General features: G+C 41.9%; 2 protein-coding genes across 9 annotated transcripts in view; one reads left to right on the top strand and one right to left on the bottom strand.

Annotated features, from left to right (window-relative positions):
* CCDC125 (coiled-coil domain containing 125) overlaps positions 1-7,288 on the top strand; it is a 51,805-nt gene extending 44,517 nt beyond the window's left edge. For all 7 annotated transcript variants that reach the window (XM_064376024.1, XM_064376025.1, XM_012462217.2 and 4 more), the window contains 2 exons: positions 4,186-4,316; positions 6,019-7,288. In XM_064376024.1, coding sequence (XP_064232094.1) covers positions 4,186-4,316; positions 6,019-6,324 — 437 coding nt within the window. In that variant the 3' untranslated portion in view covers positions 6,325-7,288. The remainder of the gene's footprint in view (positions 1-4,185; positions 4,317-6,018) is intronic.
* Positions 7,289-12,597: 5,309 nt separating this feature from the next.
* The window catches only part of CDK7 (cyclin dependent kinase 7), a 44,684-nt gene continuing 40,842 nt past the window's right edge, over positions 12,598-16,439 (bottom strand). For both annotated transcript variants that reach the window (XM_012462224.2, XM_021673207.2), the window contains exons 11-12: positions 13,227-13,374; positions 12,598-12,810 (exon numbers count right to left, since the gene is read on the bottom strand). In XM_012462224.2, the coding sequence (XP_012317647.1) occupies positions 12,782-12,810; positions 13,227-13,374 (177 nt within the window). In that variant the 3' untranslated portion in view covers positions 12,598-12,781. The remainder of the gene's footprint in view (positions 12,811-13,226; positions 13,375-16,439) is intronic.

Raw genomic sequence — 16,439 nt, 5'->3', positions numbered from 1 at the left:
CCAGCACTTCGGGAGGCCGAGGCGGGTGGATCACCTGAGGTCAGGAGTTTGAGAACAGCCTGGCCAACATGGTGAAACCCAGTCTCTACTAAAAATAAAAAATTAGCCAAGCATGATGGCGCACACCTGTAATCCCAGCTGCTCAGGAGGCTGAGGCAGGAGAATCACTTAAACCTGGGAGGCAGAGGTTGCAGTGAGCCAAGATTGCACCACTGCACTCTAGCCTGGGCAACAAAGTGAGACTCTGTCTCAAAAAACAAAAATAAATAAATAAATCAATAATAAAATGAAACCTTTATAGTAGATAGTCATTTTGTTTGAAATATTTCTTTTCAAACAGTATATATTATTAATAGTATAGGAGTCAGCTGTTGTGAATTTTAGTTTGTTAACTAAGCTTTCCTCCTTTTCTTTGCTGAAAAGGGTAAGAAGTGATGCAGAGGAATGATAGAAATAGAAGCACTCAGAACTCCTGAATAGGTAAAAGTAGATCATAGAAGCTACATATTTAAAGTATTCATTAGATGGAAGCCGGGGCAAAAAAGGAAAATATTACGTTTTATAACTCTCATTCTGAAAAAGTCATTCATATTATTCTGAAATTAATTTCTAAAAATGTTTTCTGACACGAAACTTGTGAGAAAATATAGCTGGGTATGATGGCTCATGCCTGTAATCCCAGCACTTTGGGAGGCCGAGGCGGGTGGATCACGAGGTCAAGAGATCGAGACCATCCTGGTCAACATGATGAAACCCCGTCTCTACTAAAGATACAAAAAATTAGCTGGGCATGGTGGCGCGTGCCTGTAGTCTCAGCTACTCGGGAGGCTGAGGCAGGAGAATTGCCTGAACCCAGGAGGCGGAGGTTGCGGTGAGCCGAGATCACGCCATTGCACTCCAGCCTGGGTAACAAGAGCGAAACTCCGTCTCAAAAAAAAAAAAAAAAAGAAAAGAAAAGTGATGGGAGAAAGAGGAAAAGAAGGGGAAAGTCGGAGTTAAGTAATCCTCATCTCATGAAAGCCTGTCAGATCCTGTCACCTGCATGCAAAACCTGCAACCCTGCATAGAGCTTGGCCATTAGGATAGTGCTGTGTAGACAAAGCTGCATTTTTCTCGAGAGCTGGAATCATACTCATTTCAGCACTTGAGAATATGATCATTTGATGTTTCATAATTCCTACCTTTCTCATTGTAAGAGGTAGGAAAAACCAAAGTATTCTCCTCTTCACACACCACTCACCACTCAGCACAGCGCTTCTGACACCAGATGTTGGGGGTGGAGGATTCCCCACACGCCAGCTGGATATCCTGTCATTTCCCTCAATTCTCACACTGTTCTACCTAGAGTTAGAGTCAGATCCCATATGTTAAAGGCTCAGTCTCGCAAGATGGCCTGCACTTCAAATGCCAGGCAGAAGCACAGGGTTGTCTTCACTGCTTCTGACTGACGGGCTGTATGTACATTGGCACTCCCATGACTCCTCAGGTTCTGTTAATTTGCTAGGACGGCTCACAGAACTCCAGGAAACACTTAAGTTTACCAGTTTATTTATGAAGGATCTTACAAAGGATGCAGATGAATGGCCAGATGAAGAGATGGACAGGGCGAGGCACATGGGAAGGGATGCTGTCTTCGGCGTATCACCCCTCAGGAATCTCCATGTGCTCAGCTATCTGGAAGCTCCCCAGACCCTATTGGGTTTTTATGGAGGCTTCATTACATGGACATGATTGATTACATCATTGGCCATTGGTGATCAACTCAAGCTTCAGCCCCTGTCTCTTCCCTGGAGTTTGGGGGCTGGGGCTGAAAGTTCTAGTTTTCTAATCAAAAGATTGGTTCTCCTGGCAACCAGCCCCCATCCTGAGGCTATCCAGTAGCCCAGCAAGAGCCTCATTAGAACAAAAGATGCTCCTATTATCCAGGAAATTCCAAGGGATTTAGGGCTCTGTGTCAGATGCTCCTAGCACTCAGAAAATTACAACGTCTTAGGTATTATGTTAGGAACTGGGGTCAAAGACCAACTATGAGAACAAAAGATTTGCCTAACACCCCTATCTACTAGGATTTTAGGAGCTCTATGTCAGGAACCAAGGGCAGAGACTAAATATATATTTCTTACATTACAATATCACACTCTGCTGTTGACAAACCTGAGGAAGATTCCCACAGAAATTATGATTCAGAGGGCTACAGCTCCCAATCTTTGAGTTCCAATGAGGCACTGAGAGAGACTGAAGGCAGAATTTTAAATAATTGATTTTGGCTGGGCATGGTGGCTTGTGCCTGTAATCCCAGCACTTTGGCTGAGGCAGGAGAATTGCTTGAGCTCAGGAGTTTGAGACCAGCCTGAGCAACATAGGGAGATCCTGTCTCTATTAAAAAACAATAAAATGAAAATTAGTCAAACGTGGTGTGGTATGCCTGTGATCCCAGCTACTAGGGAGGCTGAGGTGGGAGGATTGCTTGAGCCTGGGAGGCTGAGGCTGCAGTGAGTCATGATCCCACCACTGTACTCCAGCCTGGGTAACAAGCAAGACCCTGTCTCAAAAAAAAAAAAAAAAAAAAAATTAATCTCTCACAACTTTTATAAATCTATACAATAGTTCTTTCTCAGTTTCTCAGTGACAAGACTTTAATTCATTTTATTAGTATATTTCAGTAATCTTAAGGGGTATGGGGTGATTGTTACAGGTTATTTTCATGTTTACTAACACTTTTAATATCAACTTTCTTTTTGATACGGCAGTTTAGACAAGTTTTCAAAAGTAGGTTATAAGCATACTTCTTTGTTTTTTGGTTTTGGGGTTTTTTTTTTTTTTTTTGGTCTTAAACTCATGGGCTCAAGCAATCCTCCAGACTACCAGCTTATGCCACCACACCAAGCAATTTTTTTTTTAGACTGAAAACAGGGGCACAGATTCACCCACTCATCAAAGTGTCAGTTTCTCTGACCTCTGTTTGCCACCGCTCCTTGTGGAAGCGGTCAGGGCCACCCTAGTCACTGTGGTCTGTCAGGATTGGTGGGAAGGGGATCTCCCCTCATCTGCTCTTAGTTTCCCACTAAACCACTTTTGCAGAGTATTTGAAAAACATTCTTGAAATTTTCCTTATACAATCTTGACATTTTGTACCTTCTGCAAATTACTTCCCTTCTACGGATGATGAAGGACATCAGTGATGTCAGCATGTGAGATATTAAATATTATGCTAATACCTGGGGAGGGCCTTTGACAGTATTTTTTTTGTTGTGGTGGTAAAATACATCTAAAGTTTACCATTTGAACTGTTTAAATGGCATTAAGTACATTCACATTGTAATGTAACCATCATCACCATCCAGCTCCAGAACATTTTCCTCTTTCTTTAAGAGACCCTGTACAATGAAACAGTAACTCCCCATTTCCCCTCCCCCAGCCCCCGTGATTTATTATTTAATGGCATAGTTCCCTGAGAAGAAAGTAATGCTATTTTCATTGTGGAGACAGGGAAATAAAGCTGAGAAAACTTGTCCCAGGTCATACAGTTACTAAGTGGCTAAACGAGGATTCAAGTCCAGGTCTTTTTGGTTCTGAAGCAGAGTTTGCATGGTTCAGAGGGCTCCTGTGGCCTGCAGACATGTTTTGTTAGGTCTACATAGTGGATTCAAAAATAAGACTAGTAGCCGGGTGCAGTGGCTCACACCTGTAATCCTAGCACTTTGGGAGGCTGAGGTGGGTGGATCACCTGAGGTCAGGAGTTCAAGACCAGCCTGGCCATCATGGTGAAACCCCATCTTTAAAAAAATTTTAAAAAAAAATACTAGTGGCTGACATTTAGAATCGGAAGATGACATGACAGATCTGCATTTCTGGCTGCTCTTGAAGACTGCGATGATCCTGTGACATGGACTGTATTCCTGTGTGGCCTCTGCATCAGCTGGCGTGGAGGGGCAGCTGTGCCACACGGCAGGGTGGCACTCTTGCTGTCTCTCATCTGCGCTGCTCCTGGCTCTGTAGGCCATGCTCTGCCTATGACAGTCCACTGTGCTGCCGGACTCACTTGTCCTAGAGGTCTCCTGAAGAGGACAACCTCTAGGCTGACTTAGGAATTAATAAGCCTTAATTCGTAGTTACCTCTTTTGCTGGGAGTATATTAGTGAAGGTATTTTAATGTCTCAGCTGGATTTTCATGTTCAATTTTAGGATTTCTATCACCAAAGAGTAAGAAGACCTTTGGGCAGAGACTCTTGGGTATGCTGCCTTCAGAAAACAGTTCTAAGAGGATGGAAGATCAGGACAGTCCTCAGCAGGTCCTTGAGATGCTCATAGATTTGGTTAGTATCTTTTCTTTCTTTTTTTTGCAGGTTGTGGTTAAGCCAAGCTTGTCCAACCCACAGTCTGCAGGCTGCATGCAGCCCAGGACAGCTGTGAATGCCGCCCAATACAAATTCATAAACTTTCTTAAGACATTATGAGATTTTTTTTGAGATTGTTTGTTTGTTTGAGACAAAGTCTCATTCTGTCGCCCAGACTGGAGTGCAGTGGCGTGATCTCTGTTTACTGCAGCTTCCACCTCCTGGGTTCAAGCATTTCTCCTGCCTCAGCCTCCCAAGTAGCTGGGACTGCAAGCACCCACCACCATGCTTGGCTAATTTTGTGTGTGTGTGTTTTCAGTAGAGACAGAGTTACACCCTGTTGGCCAGGCTGGTCTTGAACTCCTGACCTCAAGTGATCTGCCCGCCTCAGCTGATAATAGGTGTGACCCACTGCGCCCAGCCAATGTTAATGTATTTATGTATGACACAAGACAATTTTTCTTCCAGTGTGGCCCAGGGAAGCCAAAAGATTGGACACCCCTGGGTTAAGCTAATCTATTTGCTTCCTGTTCATTCAGCTCTTTATCTCTCTAGACTTGCACTTGCCTTCTAAAGTGCTCAAGGCATTTCCTCACACATTATATCCTTTAATCATCATCACAACCCTGAAATCAGTCCTGCCACCCACATTCCACAGATGACTCAATGAAGACACTGAGACTTAGGTTATGTGAACATACTTATCTTTAGAATGTTATTTATTTGCATACAAATATATGAAAGCAATTTTACATATAAATAACTTCAGCATTCTTTTAGAAATATGCACATGTTGATATCTTTTTTATATATTATATATCTATATAAATATACATACTTCATATAGATCTACATTTTCCCTTCATTTTCAGATGACTTGCAAAATTTTCAACACTGTCTTCTGTTCTTTTAAAAAAGAACCAGCCAGTTGGGGTGAATCACTCCTGTAATTCCACCATTTTGGGAGGCCGAGGCGGGTGGATCACGAGGTCAGGAGATCGAGACCATCCTGGCCAACATGGTGAAACCCTGTCTCTACTAAAAATGTAAAAAAATCAGTCAGGCATGGTGGTGTGGAACCTGCTGAGGCAGGGGAATCGTTTGAACCTGGGAGGCGGAGGTTGCAGTGAGCTAAGACTGTGCCACTGCACTCCAGCCTGAGTGACAGAGTGAGACTCTGTCTAAAAGAAAAAAAAAGGATTGTCGGTCTGGCATGGTGGCACACACCTGATCTCCCAGCACTTTGGGAGACTGAGGCGGGTGGATCACTTGAGGCCAGGAGTTTGAGACCAGCCTGACCAACATGGTGAAACCCCATCTCTATTAAAAATACAAAAATTAGCCAGGTGTCATGGTGTATGCCTGTAGTCCCAGCTGCTCTACTTGGGAGGCCAAGGCAGGAGAATTGCTTGAGCCTGGGAGGCGGAGGCAGCAGTGAGCCAAGATGGCACCACTGCATTCCAACCTGGGTGACAGAGCCAGATCCTGTCTTAAAAAAAACAAAGAATTGTCAATAACATGTAGTATAATGTTTGGGGATCAGGTGATACCTAATTTATTCATATTGATGGACAGATCAATATGAATATTAGGGTTGAACATTTTGATAAAATAGTACTTCTTTCTCTGAATATATTCTGTGATATACTAACTTGTACATATTTAATTTCTGTGCATGCAGCTGAATGATAAAGAAGCAGCTTTGGCTCATCAAAGAAAAGTTAGTTACATGCTTGCTCGGGCATTAGAAGACAAAGATACTGCCTCAAAAGAGAATAAAGAAAAAAATCCTACAAAAGAGAATTTCCCTTTCAACAACCCTTGGCCCAAGACTTCAGAATTGTCTGTTTTAGGTGATCCTGTACATTCAAGTGTTCACATTTTAAATTCTATGGGCTGCATGTGTTCAATCCAGCACTCTCAAATAGATCCAAATTACAGAACTCTTAAAAGATCCCATTCTTTGCCATCAAGTATCATATTTTAAAGACAAGCCAGTTGAAATTAGAACTGAATTATTTATATCAAGAGACTTTGAAAAAGGATTGTGTAAATGATGCTGCATCTTGAGAAGTTGTGTTTCCTAGGTATTTCTACATTTTAGGAGGTAGTTTAAATATTGTCTACATTTTTTCTTTTTTTTTTTTTGAAATGGAGTCTCACTCCGTCGCCCAGGCTGGAGTGCAGTGGCGTGCTCTCGGTTCACTGCAACTTCTGCCTCCCGGTTCAAGCAATTCTGCTTCAGCCTCCTGAGTAGCTGGGATTACAGGTGCATGCCACTGTACCTGGCTAATTTTTGTATTTTTAGTAGAGATGGGGTTTTACCATGTTGGCCAGGCTCGTCTCAAATGCCTGACCTCAAGTGATCCATCCGCCTTGGCCTCCCAAAGTGTTGGGATTACAGGTGTGAGCCACCGCACCCAACCTATTTTCTACATTTTCTATAAGAAATTTATTAGTATTGACATTTTATTTATAAATCACATTACAGGCCAGGTGTGGTAGCTCATGCCTGTAATCTTAGCACTTTGGGAGGCCGAGACTGGTGGATCACCTGAGGTTGGGAGCTCAAGACCAGCCTGATCAACATGGAGAAACTCAGTCTCTTACTAAAAGTAAAAAAATTAGCCAGGCATAGTGGCAGGTGCCATCTCAGCTACTCCAGAGGCCGAGGTAGAATAGCTTGAACCTGGGAGGCGGAGGTTGCAGTGAGCCGAGATTGCACCCCAGCCTGGGCCACAAGAGCGGAACTCCGGCTCAAAAAAGAAAAAAATTACATTACAATGTGTGTAAATATTCTAAAACAAAAAAATTGTTTATTTTGATTGACTATTTTTGGGATCTTAGATTGGCTAAATCAACAATATAGCAAAGTATCTTAATGCTCTAAGAAGTAACAGTACCTAAGAGTGATTGAATGTTAATTTTTGGAATACATTTATTTTGTTTTATTTGCCTTGTTCAGTATTTTTCATTTACCATATAAAGTTTAGAACACTCAGGAGGGTGAGGCAGGAGAATCACTTGAACCTGGGAGGCGGAGGTTGCAGTGAACCGAGATCACACCATTGCACTCCAGCCTGGGCAACAAGAGCGAAACTCCGTCTCCAAATAAATAAATTAATTAAAAATTTCTGGCCAGGTGTGGTAGCTCACACCTATAATCCCAGCACTTTGGGAAGCTGAGGCGGGTGGATCACTTGAGGTCAGGAGTTTAAGACCAGCCTGGTCAACATGGTGAAACCCCGTCTCTACTAAAAATACAAAAATTAGCCAGGTGTGGTGGCAGGTGCCTATAATCCCAGCTACTTGGGAGGCTGAGGCAGGAGAATTGCTTGAACCTGGGCGGCAGAGGTTGCCACGACCCTAGATCTTGCCATTGCACTCCAGCCTGAGCAAGTAGAACAAAACTCCATCTCAAAAAAAAAAAATAATTTCCATAACTTCAATAAGAGTTATGATGGTGGGACCTCGGCAGAAGTATATTGTCATTGCTGGCTACCTTCATGGCTTCTTGTCAGGGTAGTAACATTTTGTAGCCAAATTTGCACAGATTTGTAGCCAAGTCTACAAAGTGCTAAACAGCTCTTATTGCATCCTGTGAGATGGTTGTGATGATCCAGGAAGTGGGGTCTTAGGAGTCCGAAGAAGCTGCCTGAGCCAAGGTGATTTCTAAGAGTTTATTTTGTGTGTGGTATTGAGTTGGGGTGTGTGTGTGTGTGTGTGTGTGTGTGTGTAGATGGGGGTCTCACTGTGTTGCTCAGGCTGGTCCCAAACTCCTGGCCTCAAGGGATTCTCCTGCCTCAGCCTCCCAAAGTGCTGGGATTACAGGTGTGAACCACCACACCTTTGATATTTTATAATAAAAATGTTTTTAAGGCCGGGTGCGGTGGCTCACGCCTGTAATCCCAGCACTTTGGGAGGCTGAGGCGGGTGGATCACGAGGTCAAGAGATCGAGACCATCCTGGTCAACACGGTGAAACCCCGTCTCTACTAAAAATACAAAAAATTAGCTGGACATGGTGGCGCGTGCCTGTAATCCCAGCTACTCAGGAGGCTGAGGCAGGAGAATTGCCTGAACCCAGGAGGCAGAGGTTGCGGTGAGCCGAGATCGCGTCATTGCACTCCAGCCTGGGTAACAAGAGCGAAACTCCGTCTCCAAAAAAAAAAAAGTTTTTAAAAATTTACAAAGCTCATATTTGATCCAGCTAGGATTTTATCCTGTACATATGTATGAATTTCTTGTAAGCGTGTACACAGATATCTTAAACGGCCACTAATTGCTGCTCTGCTTATAAAAACAAATGGCTATCAAGGCTGGGTGCAGTGGCATGGATCTGGCTTGGATCTCGAGTCCAGACCAGTCCAGAGTTGTTTAAGATCAACCTAAGCAACATGGTGAAACCCCATCTATACAAAAAATCAGCAAGGCATGGTGGCATGCACCTGTTATCTCAGCTACTCAGGGGTCTGAGGAGGAGGATGGCATGAGCCCAGGAGCTTGAGGCTGCAGTGAGCTGTGATCATGCCACTGCACTCCAGCCTGAGTGACAGAGACCCCTGCCTCAAAAGTAAAAAGGCCATCAATACAAAATGTTTATCTAAATTATTGTACAGCCATACAATGGAATACTCTATAAAATGGAGAGATCCATCCAAGAGATGATAGCAAATGAATAAAGCAAAATGCATGTGTTGACAACTGCTGTGATACCTCAGTTCTTGTCTTCTTGGTTTAAAAGAATTTAAACAAGACACAACCAAGGAGATATAGCATAAGTTACTGCAAAATAAAAGGATTATTTTGAAAGGTAGGTGCAGAACAGACAGTAAACCCTGAGAGAGAATTCAGGGCTGGCTCCTCATAAGGGTGAGACATCATTGATTATTGCTGGAGAAACTCCCTTTATGAGAGTTTTGCATGATTATTCATAAGGAGGTGAGGTGTTGCTAGTACTCATGTGCTGGGTGGTCCTCCTCTGTACAGGCGCAGTAGCTCTTCATGCTTGTTCGTTCATCACGTCTCATTAGTATCTTAAATTTCCACCTGGGGGTGTGTTTTTTACTATTATAATGTGCAAAGGGTCAGTTTGAGGACAGGTAAAATCAAAATGTGGATGCTTTCTAGAAGGGAAAGTCCCTACTGAAGATAGCTTTGGTTGAATGAGCTCAATTACAGTGTGAATGCTGAGGTTTATTGTGTTGGCTGTATGGTCACGAGAACATGATCATTTCCTTCACTACCTGATAAGATTTGGCTGTGTCCCCACTCAAGTCTCATTTTAAATTGTAATCCCCATAATCCCCATGTGTTGAAGGAGGGACCCGGTGGTAGGTGACTGGATCACGGAGGTGGTGTTCCCATGATTGTGAATTCTCAGGAGATCTGATGGTTCTATAAACGGTAGTTTTTCCTGTGATCACACACACACTCTCTCCTGCCACCATGTAAAACGTGCCTGCTTCCCCTTCTGCCAGGATTGTAGGGTTTCTGAGGCCTCCCCAGCCATGCAGAACTGAGAGTCAATTAAACCTATTATTTCCTTTATAAATTAATTAGTCTTTGGTAATATCTTTATAGCAGTGTTAGAATGGACTAACACACTCCTATCCTGCCTCATATCTGAGACACATTTTATGAGCATCCTCAGATGACTTTGTCACTATTATCTCCTGGACCTTTAGCTGCTTGGCTGCTTCTCCCTTGGCAGCAGATGAGGAAATCAGACAGATTTGAAGCACAAGCAAGTTTGATGCACTGCTGCTGGCTAACAGATGATGGTGAGTGCCACCAGACAAAGGCATGGAAGCTTCCTTAAGAAGCTGAGAGAGGCCTTGGGCTAACAGTCAAAAGGGAAATGGGGGCAATGGAGCACAAGAATTACAACTATAAGAACTGCATGGCCAGGTGCAGTGGCTCACGCCTGTAATCCCAGCACTTTGGGAGGCCGAGGTGGGCAGATCATGAGATCAAGAGATTGAGACCAACCTGGCCAACATGGTGAAATCCCGTCTCTACTAAAAATACAGAAATTAGCTCGGCATGGTGGCACGCACCTGTAGTCCCAGCTACTTGGGAGGCTGAGGCAGGAGAATTGCTTGAACCTGGGAGGCAGAGGTTGCAGTCAGCCAAGATCATGCCAGTGCACTCCAGCCTGGCGCCTGGCGACTGAGCAAGGCTCTGTCTCAAAAAAAAAAGAAGGAGAACTGCATGAGCTTGGTAGCAGATTCTTTTCAGGGGCCTCCAAATAAGTGTAGTCTGACTAACAGCTTGATTTTGGCCTTGTGAGTCCCTTAAGCAGAAAACACAGCTGAGCCAGATACGTGACCTACAGAACTGTGAGCTAATACATTTGTGTTACTTTAATTAGCTGGTCATGGTGATGCACACTTGTGATCCCAGCTACTTGGTAGGGTGAGGCAGGAGGATCGGTTGAACTCCAGGAGGCAGAGGTTGCAGTGAGCTGAGATTGCACCACTGCACTCCAGCCTGGGCAACAGAGCAAAACAACTCTGTTTCATTAAAAAAAAAAAAAAAAAAAATTAACCAGGCGTGGTGATGTGCACTTGTAGTCGCAGTTACTGGGGAGGTTGAGGTGGGAGGATGGCTTGAGCCCAGGAGTTTGAGGCTGCAGTGAGCCATGATTGCACTACTACACTCCAACCTAGGCAACAGAGCAAGACTATCTCACCAAAAGAAAAAAAAAAAAGGAAACAGAGATTCTATCAATTTATATACAATTTTGAGACCCAAAACAATGCTGTACATTGTTATACATCTTTACTACATGCATTCTTACAGAATAGCAGCATAAAATCACGGAAAGATACACATCAATTTCATAAGAGTCATTTCCCTTTGGGGAGAGTGAAAAGGAAAAAAATAGAAATAAAATGAAGTATTTAGGGGGGACCCTCTGGCCAGGTGCAGTGGCTCATGCCTGTAATCCCAGCACTTTTGGAAACCGAAGTGGGCAGATCACTTGAGGTCAGGAATTCAAAGCCAGCCTGGCCAACATGGTGAAACCCCATCTCTACTAAAAATATAAAAAATCAGGGAGCCGCAGTGGCTCAGGCCTGTTGTCCTGGCACACAAGGAGGCGAGTCTATGTTCAATGTCAACCTCACCAACACAGAAACCTCTCATCTATGTAACCAAAAAATAAAAATGAAATTTAAGGCCGGGTGCAGTGGCTCACGCCTGTGATCCCAGCACTTTGGGAGGCCGAGGTGAGCTGATCACAAGGTCAGGAGTTCGAGACCAGCCTGGGCAACATAGTGAAACCCCATCTCTACTGCAGACAAATTAGACGGGTATGGTGGTGCATGCCTGTAGTTCCAGCTACTCGGAAGGCTGAGACAGGAGAAGCACTTGAACCTGGGAGGCAGAGGTTGCAGTGAGCCAAGATGGCACCACTGCACTCCAGCCTGGGCAACAGAGGAAGACTCCATCTCAAAAAAAAAAAAAAAAAGCCAGGTGTAGTGGTGCGTGCCCGTAATTACTCCCAGCTGTTTGGGAAGTGAATTGCCTGACCCTGGGAGGCAGAAGTTGCAGTGAGCCGGGAGTATACCAATGCACTCCACCCTGAGTGACAGTGAGACTTTGTCCCCTCCTCAGAAAAAAGGTTGAGGGTGAAACTTAATTTTATCTGTAATGTTTTCTTTAGTACATTCAGTATATTAGTATTTGTTAAGTTTGGGTAGTATTTACTATACCACTACTAACATTTCTATTTTTTTATTTCCTTTTTTTTTTTGAGACAGAGTTTCACTCTTGTTGCCCAGGCTGGAGTGCAGTGGCTCGATCTCAGCTCACTGCAACCTCTGCCTCCTGGGTTCAAGTGATTCTCCTGCTGCTGCCTCCCGAGTAGCTGGGATTACAGGCACGTGCCACCACGCCTGGCTAATTTTGTGTATATATATATTTTTTTTAGTAGAGACAGGGTTTCTCCATGTTAGTCAGATTGGTCTCGAACTTCTGACCTCAGGTGATCTGCCCGCTTTGGCCTCCCCAAGTACTGGGATTACAGGCCTCCCCAAGCCTGGCCTACCTTTCTATTTTTAAACACTACCAAGGCTACTATAGATTTGTGATGCTATATGGGCCAGATCTTCAAAATAACTGGTAATACAATTTGCATTAAATTTTCCCTAATGCATTTTTTTTGACATGCGAAGACACTGAAATGTGTTCATCCCTAATGCATTTTCAATTCTACATTTCAAGAGAATTGAACTTTTCTCACTTTTGCACTCTAGTCAGAAAAAAACTATTTTTATTTTAAAATACATTTAATAAAAATAACCCGTAGTTTTACATATTTTACATGTGTAGAATATTTACAAAATCACTTCTACAGCATTTACTTAATGTTTACTATTTTTCTATTATTTGTCTTTTTGACTATTTCCTTCAGTAGTAAAATGTTGTCTAGTGTTCTCTTTAAAAAATCAGTTTCTTGGGCAATCCTCCTAGAAAGCAAAAGAAAAAAAAAAGAAGTTGTTTACATTTAACAAAGTTCACATTCTCACAGCAATTTTAACCAGTCATCGCTTCCACCTACATTATTTTATTTCGCTGACAGATTTTTCCAATAGCCCTTGTTAAACATTTAGCATACAGTTTATAGATGGGATTTATGAAGGGAACAGGGTACACATAGACAGTTCTCATAATTCTGAGGTATACATAAAAGTGCCTCAAGTATTCTCAATGAAAGTAAACATACCTAAAACAGCACAGTCTCTCTACTTTATACAATTTAAATTTGTAAAAATTAAATAGCTAGCAAGCTACACTTCTTTGCTGTTGTTCAGTTGCTAGATATACGTGAGCTATTTGGAGTTTTCTGAATTCATTTAATTTCGTATAAAAGTGGGAATCTTACCTTGTTCCAAGGCATCTGTTCTCTTCCTTTTTGTCGCCAAAGCTGGATTTGATTGCTCCTTTAAGGTTTCCACTGGACAGTTTGGTCTTGGCAGCTGACATCCAGGTGTTGGCCCTGGCCGATTACTGAAATACTTCATTTTCAGTGCCTTTTAAAAGAAAAGATACCAAAAGTAAGGTAGGTGAGTACCTGAAATGTGTGAAGGAAAATCTGACCCTCAAGATTATAGGGAGCATTACAAATACTATGTAAACACCCTCATTCCCAAAAACAAAACACAATGTCAAGTATTTGCAAATGCAAATTACTAAAAATAAACATCTAGGATCCTAAGATTGGTTGATAATTCCATTACTATAAGAAAAAGACTCTTCAGGCATGGTCGCTCACGCCTGTAATCCCAGTACTTTGGGAGGCCGAGGTGGGCAGATCACATGAGGTCAGGAGTTTGAGATCAGCCTGGCCAAAATGGTGAAACCCCGTCTCCACTAAAAATACAAAAATTAGCTGGGTGTGGTGGTGCACGTCTGTAGTCCCCGCAACTTGGGAGGCTGAGGCAGGAACATCACTTGAACCTGGGAGGTGGAGGTTGCAGTGAGCTGAGATTACACTACTGCACTCCAGCCTGGGCGACAGAGCAAGGCTCTATCTCAAAAAAAAGAAAAGAAAAGAAAAAGAGACTCCCTTCTAATTTTTCCTTAATTAAATAGCCTACTCAGGCTGAATATCGCTTACCTGAAATTCTTGGGCCCAGAAGTGCTTCAGATTTTGGATTGTGGAATATTTGCATATACATGAGATATCTTGGGGATGAGCCCCAAGATTAAAAATGAAATTTATGTTTATACATATAAACTGAAGGCAATTTTATATGATATTTTTAATTTGACAAAATTTTTAATTTTTACAAAGTTTGTGTTAATGTCCTTATGTGTGGAATTTTCCACTGATGGCATCACATCAGCATTCAAAAAGTTTTGGATTTTGGAGCATTTCAGATTTTGGATATTTGAATTAGGGATGCTCAACCTAAAGTAATTATGAGCTCCCCTAAGTGAAATATTATATATTTCCATTCTCCACATATTGAGCTCTACGGTTCAAAATGCAAAGAGAGAAACTTACTTAAAAAGAACTTACAAGTTTGCCACACTATCCATATATATTCAAATTCCAAGTCATGTAAAATATAAGTTCTTAAAAAATAAGGCTTTTAAAAAAACACAGTTTAGAACCAATGGATTCTAATTCAACAATCCACTGCAAATAGACAGAAATTTTACTTGGAAGGGCTTGTCCAAGATTATTTCTATTAATTACCAGGCTAATGTTCTATGATATATTTTCTCTTTTTTCCCCCTACTATAGTGCTATAGATATGCCAGTTTCTTGAGTTGGGTCCACAATTCTGATAAAAATAGTTATATCCTAAATGACAAGTTTGTCAAGTCATGCTTGTCTTTTTTGTTTTGTTTTTTTTGATACAGAGTCTCACTCTGTCACCCAGGCTGGAGTTTAGTGGTGCAATCTCGGCTCACTGCAACCTCTGCCTCCTGGGTTCACATGCTTGTCTATTTACATGCAGCATAGTGCTGTCCAGTGGCCACAGTGATTTAAAATACTTCTGGCCAGGCACGGTGGCTCACGCCTGTAATCCCAGCACTTCAAGAGGCCAAGGCGGATGGATCACCTGAGATCAAGAGTTTGAGACCAGCCTGGCCAACATGGTGAAACCCTGTCTCTACTAATACAGAATTAGTTGGGTGTGGTGGTATGCGCCTGTAATCCCAGCTACTAGGGAAGTTGAGGTAGGAGAATCACTTGAACCTGGGAGCTGATGGTTGCAGTGAGTTAAGATCATGCCACTGCACTCCAGCCTGGGTGACAGAGCAAGACTTTGTCAAATAAATAAATAAATAAAATAAATTACTTCCTTTAGGATAATCCTTTAAGAAAGAAGAATGAAGCCCATATAAAGTTTTCAAGCATTCCCCACTGTCCCCAGTATTATATTATTTTCAGTAATTTAGAGATTTCTTACTTCAACGGTTGCATTTTTAAATTTTATTTATTTATTTATTGCAGAGCTGACGTCATGTTGCCCAGGGCTCCAACTCCTGGGCTCAAGCTATCCTTGCTCCTTGCCCTCCCAAAGTGCTGGGATTACAAGTGTAAGCCACTGCACCCGGCCCACAGTTGGATTTTTAAAGTATTACTTCTAAATCACAGTGGTCCTATATGCAAATTAGGCTAATTCTGGGCGACATGATAAAGATCTAAGAAAGTAACTCATTCCAACTTTAATAAAGACATCCATGATACAAAAACTCACTTTAAAAACTTCATCCTATTAAAATACAACCCAAATATAACAACTAGTATTTTTCTATAAGTTTCAAACTATACTCCCAATGAAAACAACTTTCTAGATAATTAAATGTGGTCTCAAGTTTATTATGATGGAAATTATATACATAGAAGTATGAGTGAAAAGGCAACAAATTACTTGTCTTAAATTAGAAGAGCATGTGTACATATGGACATAAAAATAACAAAGAAAAATTTTTTTAAAAATTAGAAGGGTAATTCTAATGGTAAATACCCAGCATCCATCCATCCATCCATCCGTCCGTCTACCCATTTCTATATACACATAGCACGTATTGCTAAAAAGAGAAGCCTTATACAAAAGCAAATGCATTAAACAATGATTTTGTAGCCTGCAACAAACCTAAGGCAGGGGGGCAAAATCTATTTTGTATCCTTAATATTACTGTACATTAATATGTTTCCATAAAGGCTTGTGATACTTCACTTTAATTAGTCTCTCCTTTCATCAGGTAAAAATCACTGCACTGTGTTGTGCAATGCTCTGCCCTAAGTTATTCTAGGCCCTGCAAATTTTTCATGAGTTTCATTGTTCTTTCCTTTAAATAGCAGTTGGTTTCAGTTTTTGTTTTGAGTATCTTTCAAGCTCTTGTAAGCATACAATTATATCTGATTATACCATTTTCTGAATGTGAAAATGACCAGCATGCATACCTGGATTACATTATATAGGGAAGAAAAAATAAGCTGAATAAATTACTTTCAGCATTAGGCTTGCTACAAGATTTAAATGAATTTGTAAGAGTGCAACTGAAATACATCAGTTTCTTAACAAATAAAAAGCCTTGGTTTTCTTTTCCTCTCTAGGTAAAGTATTTACAAACC

Source organism: Aotus nancymaae, unplaced genomic scaffold, assembly GCF_030222135.1.
Source record: "Aotus nancymaae isolate 86718 unplaced genomic scaffold, 86718_ANA_hifiasm-v0.15.2.pri h1tg000014l, whole genome shotgun sequence".
Taxonomy (NCBI): Eukaryota; Metazoa; Chordata; class Mammalia; order Primates; family Aotidae; genus Aotus; species Aotus nancymaae.
This window is presented reverse-complemented; position numbering and strand designations above follow the sequence as displayed.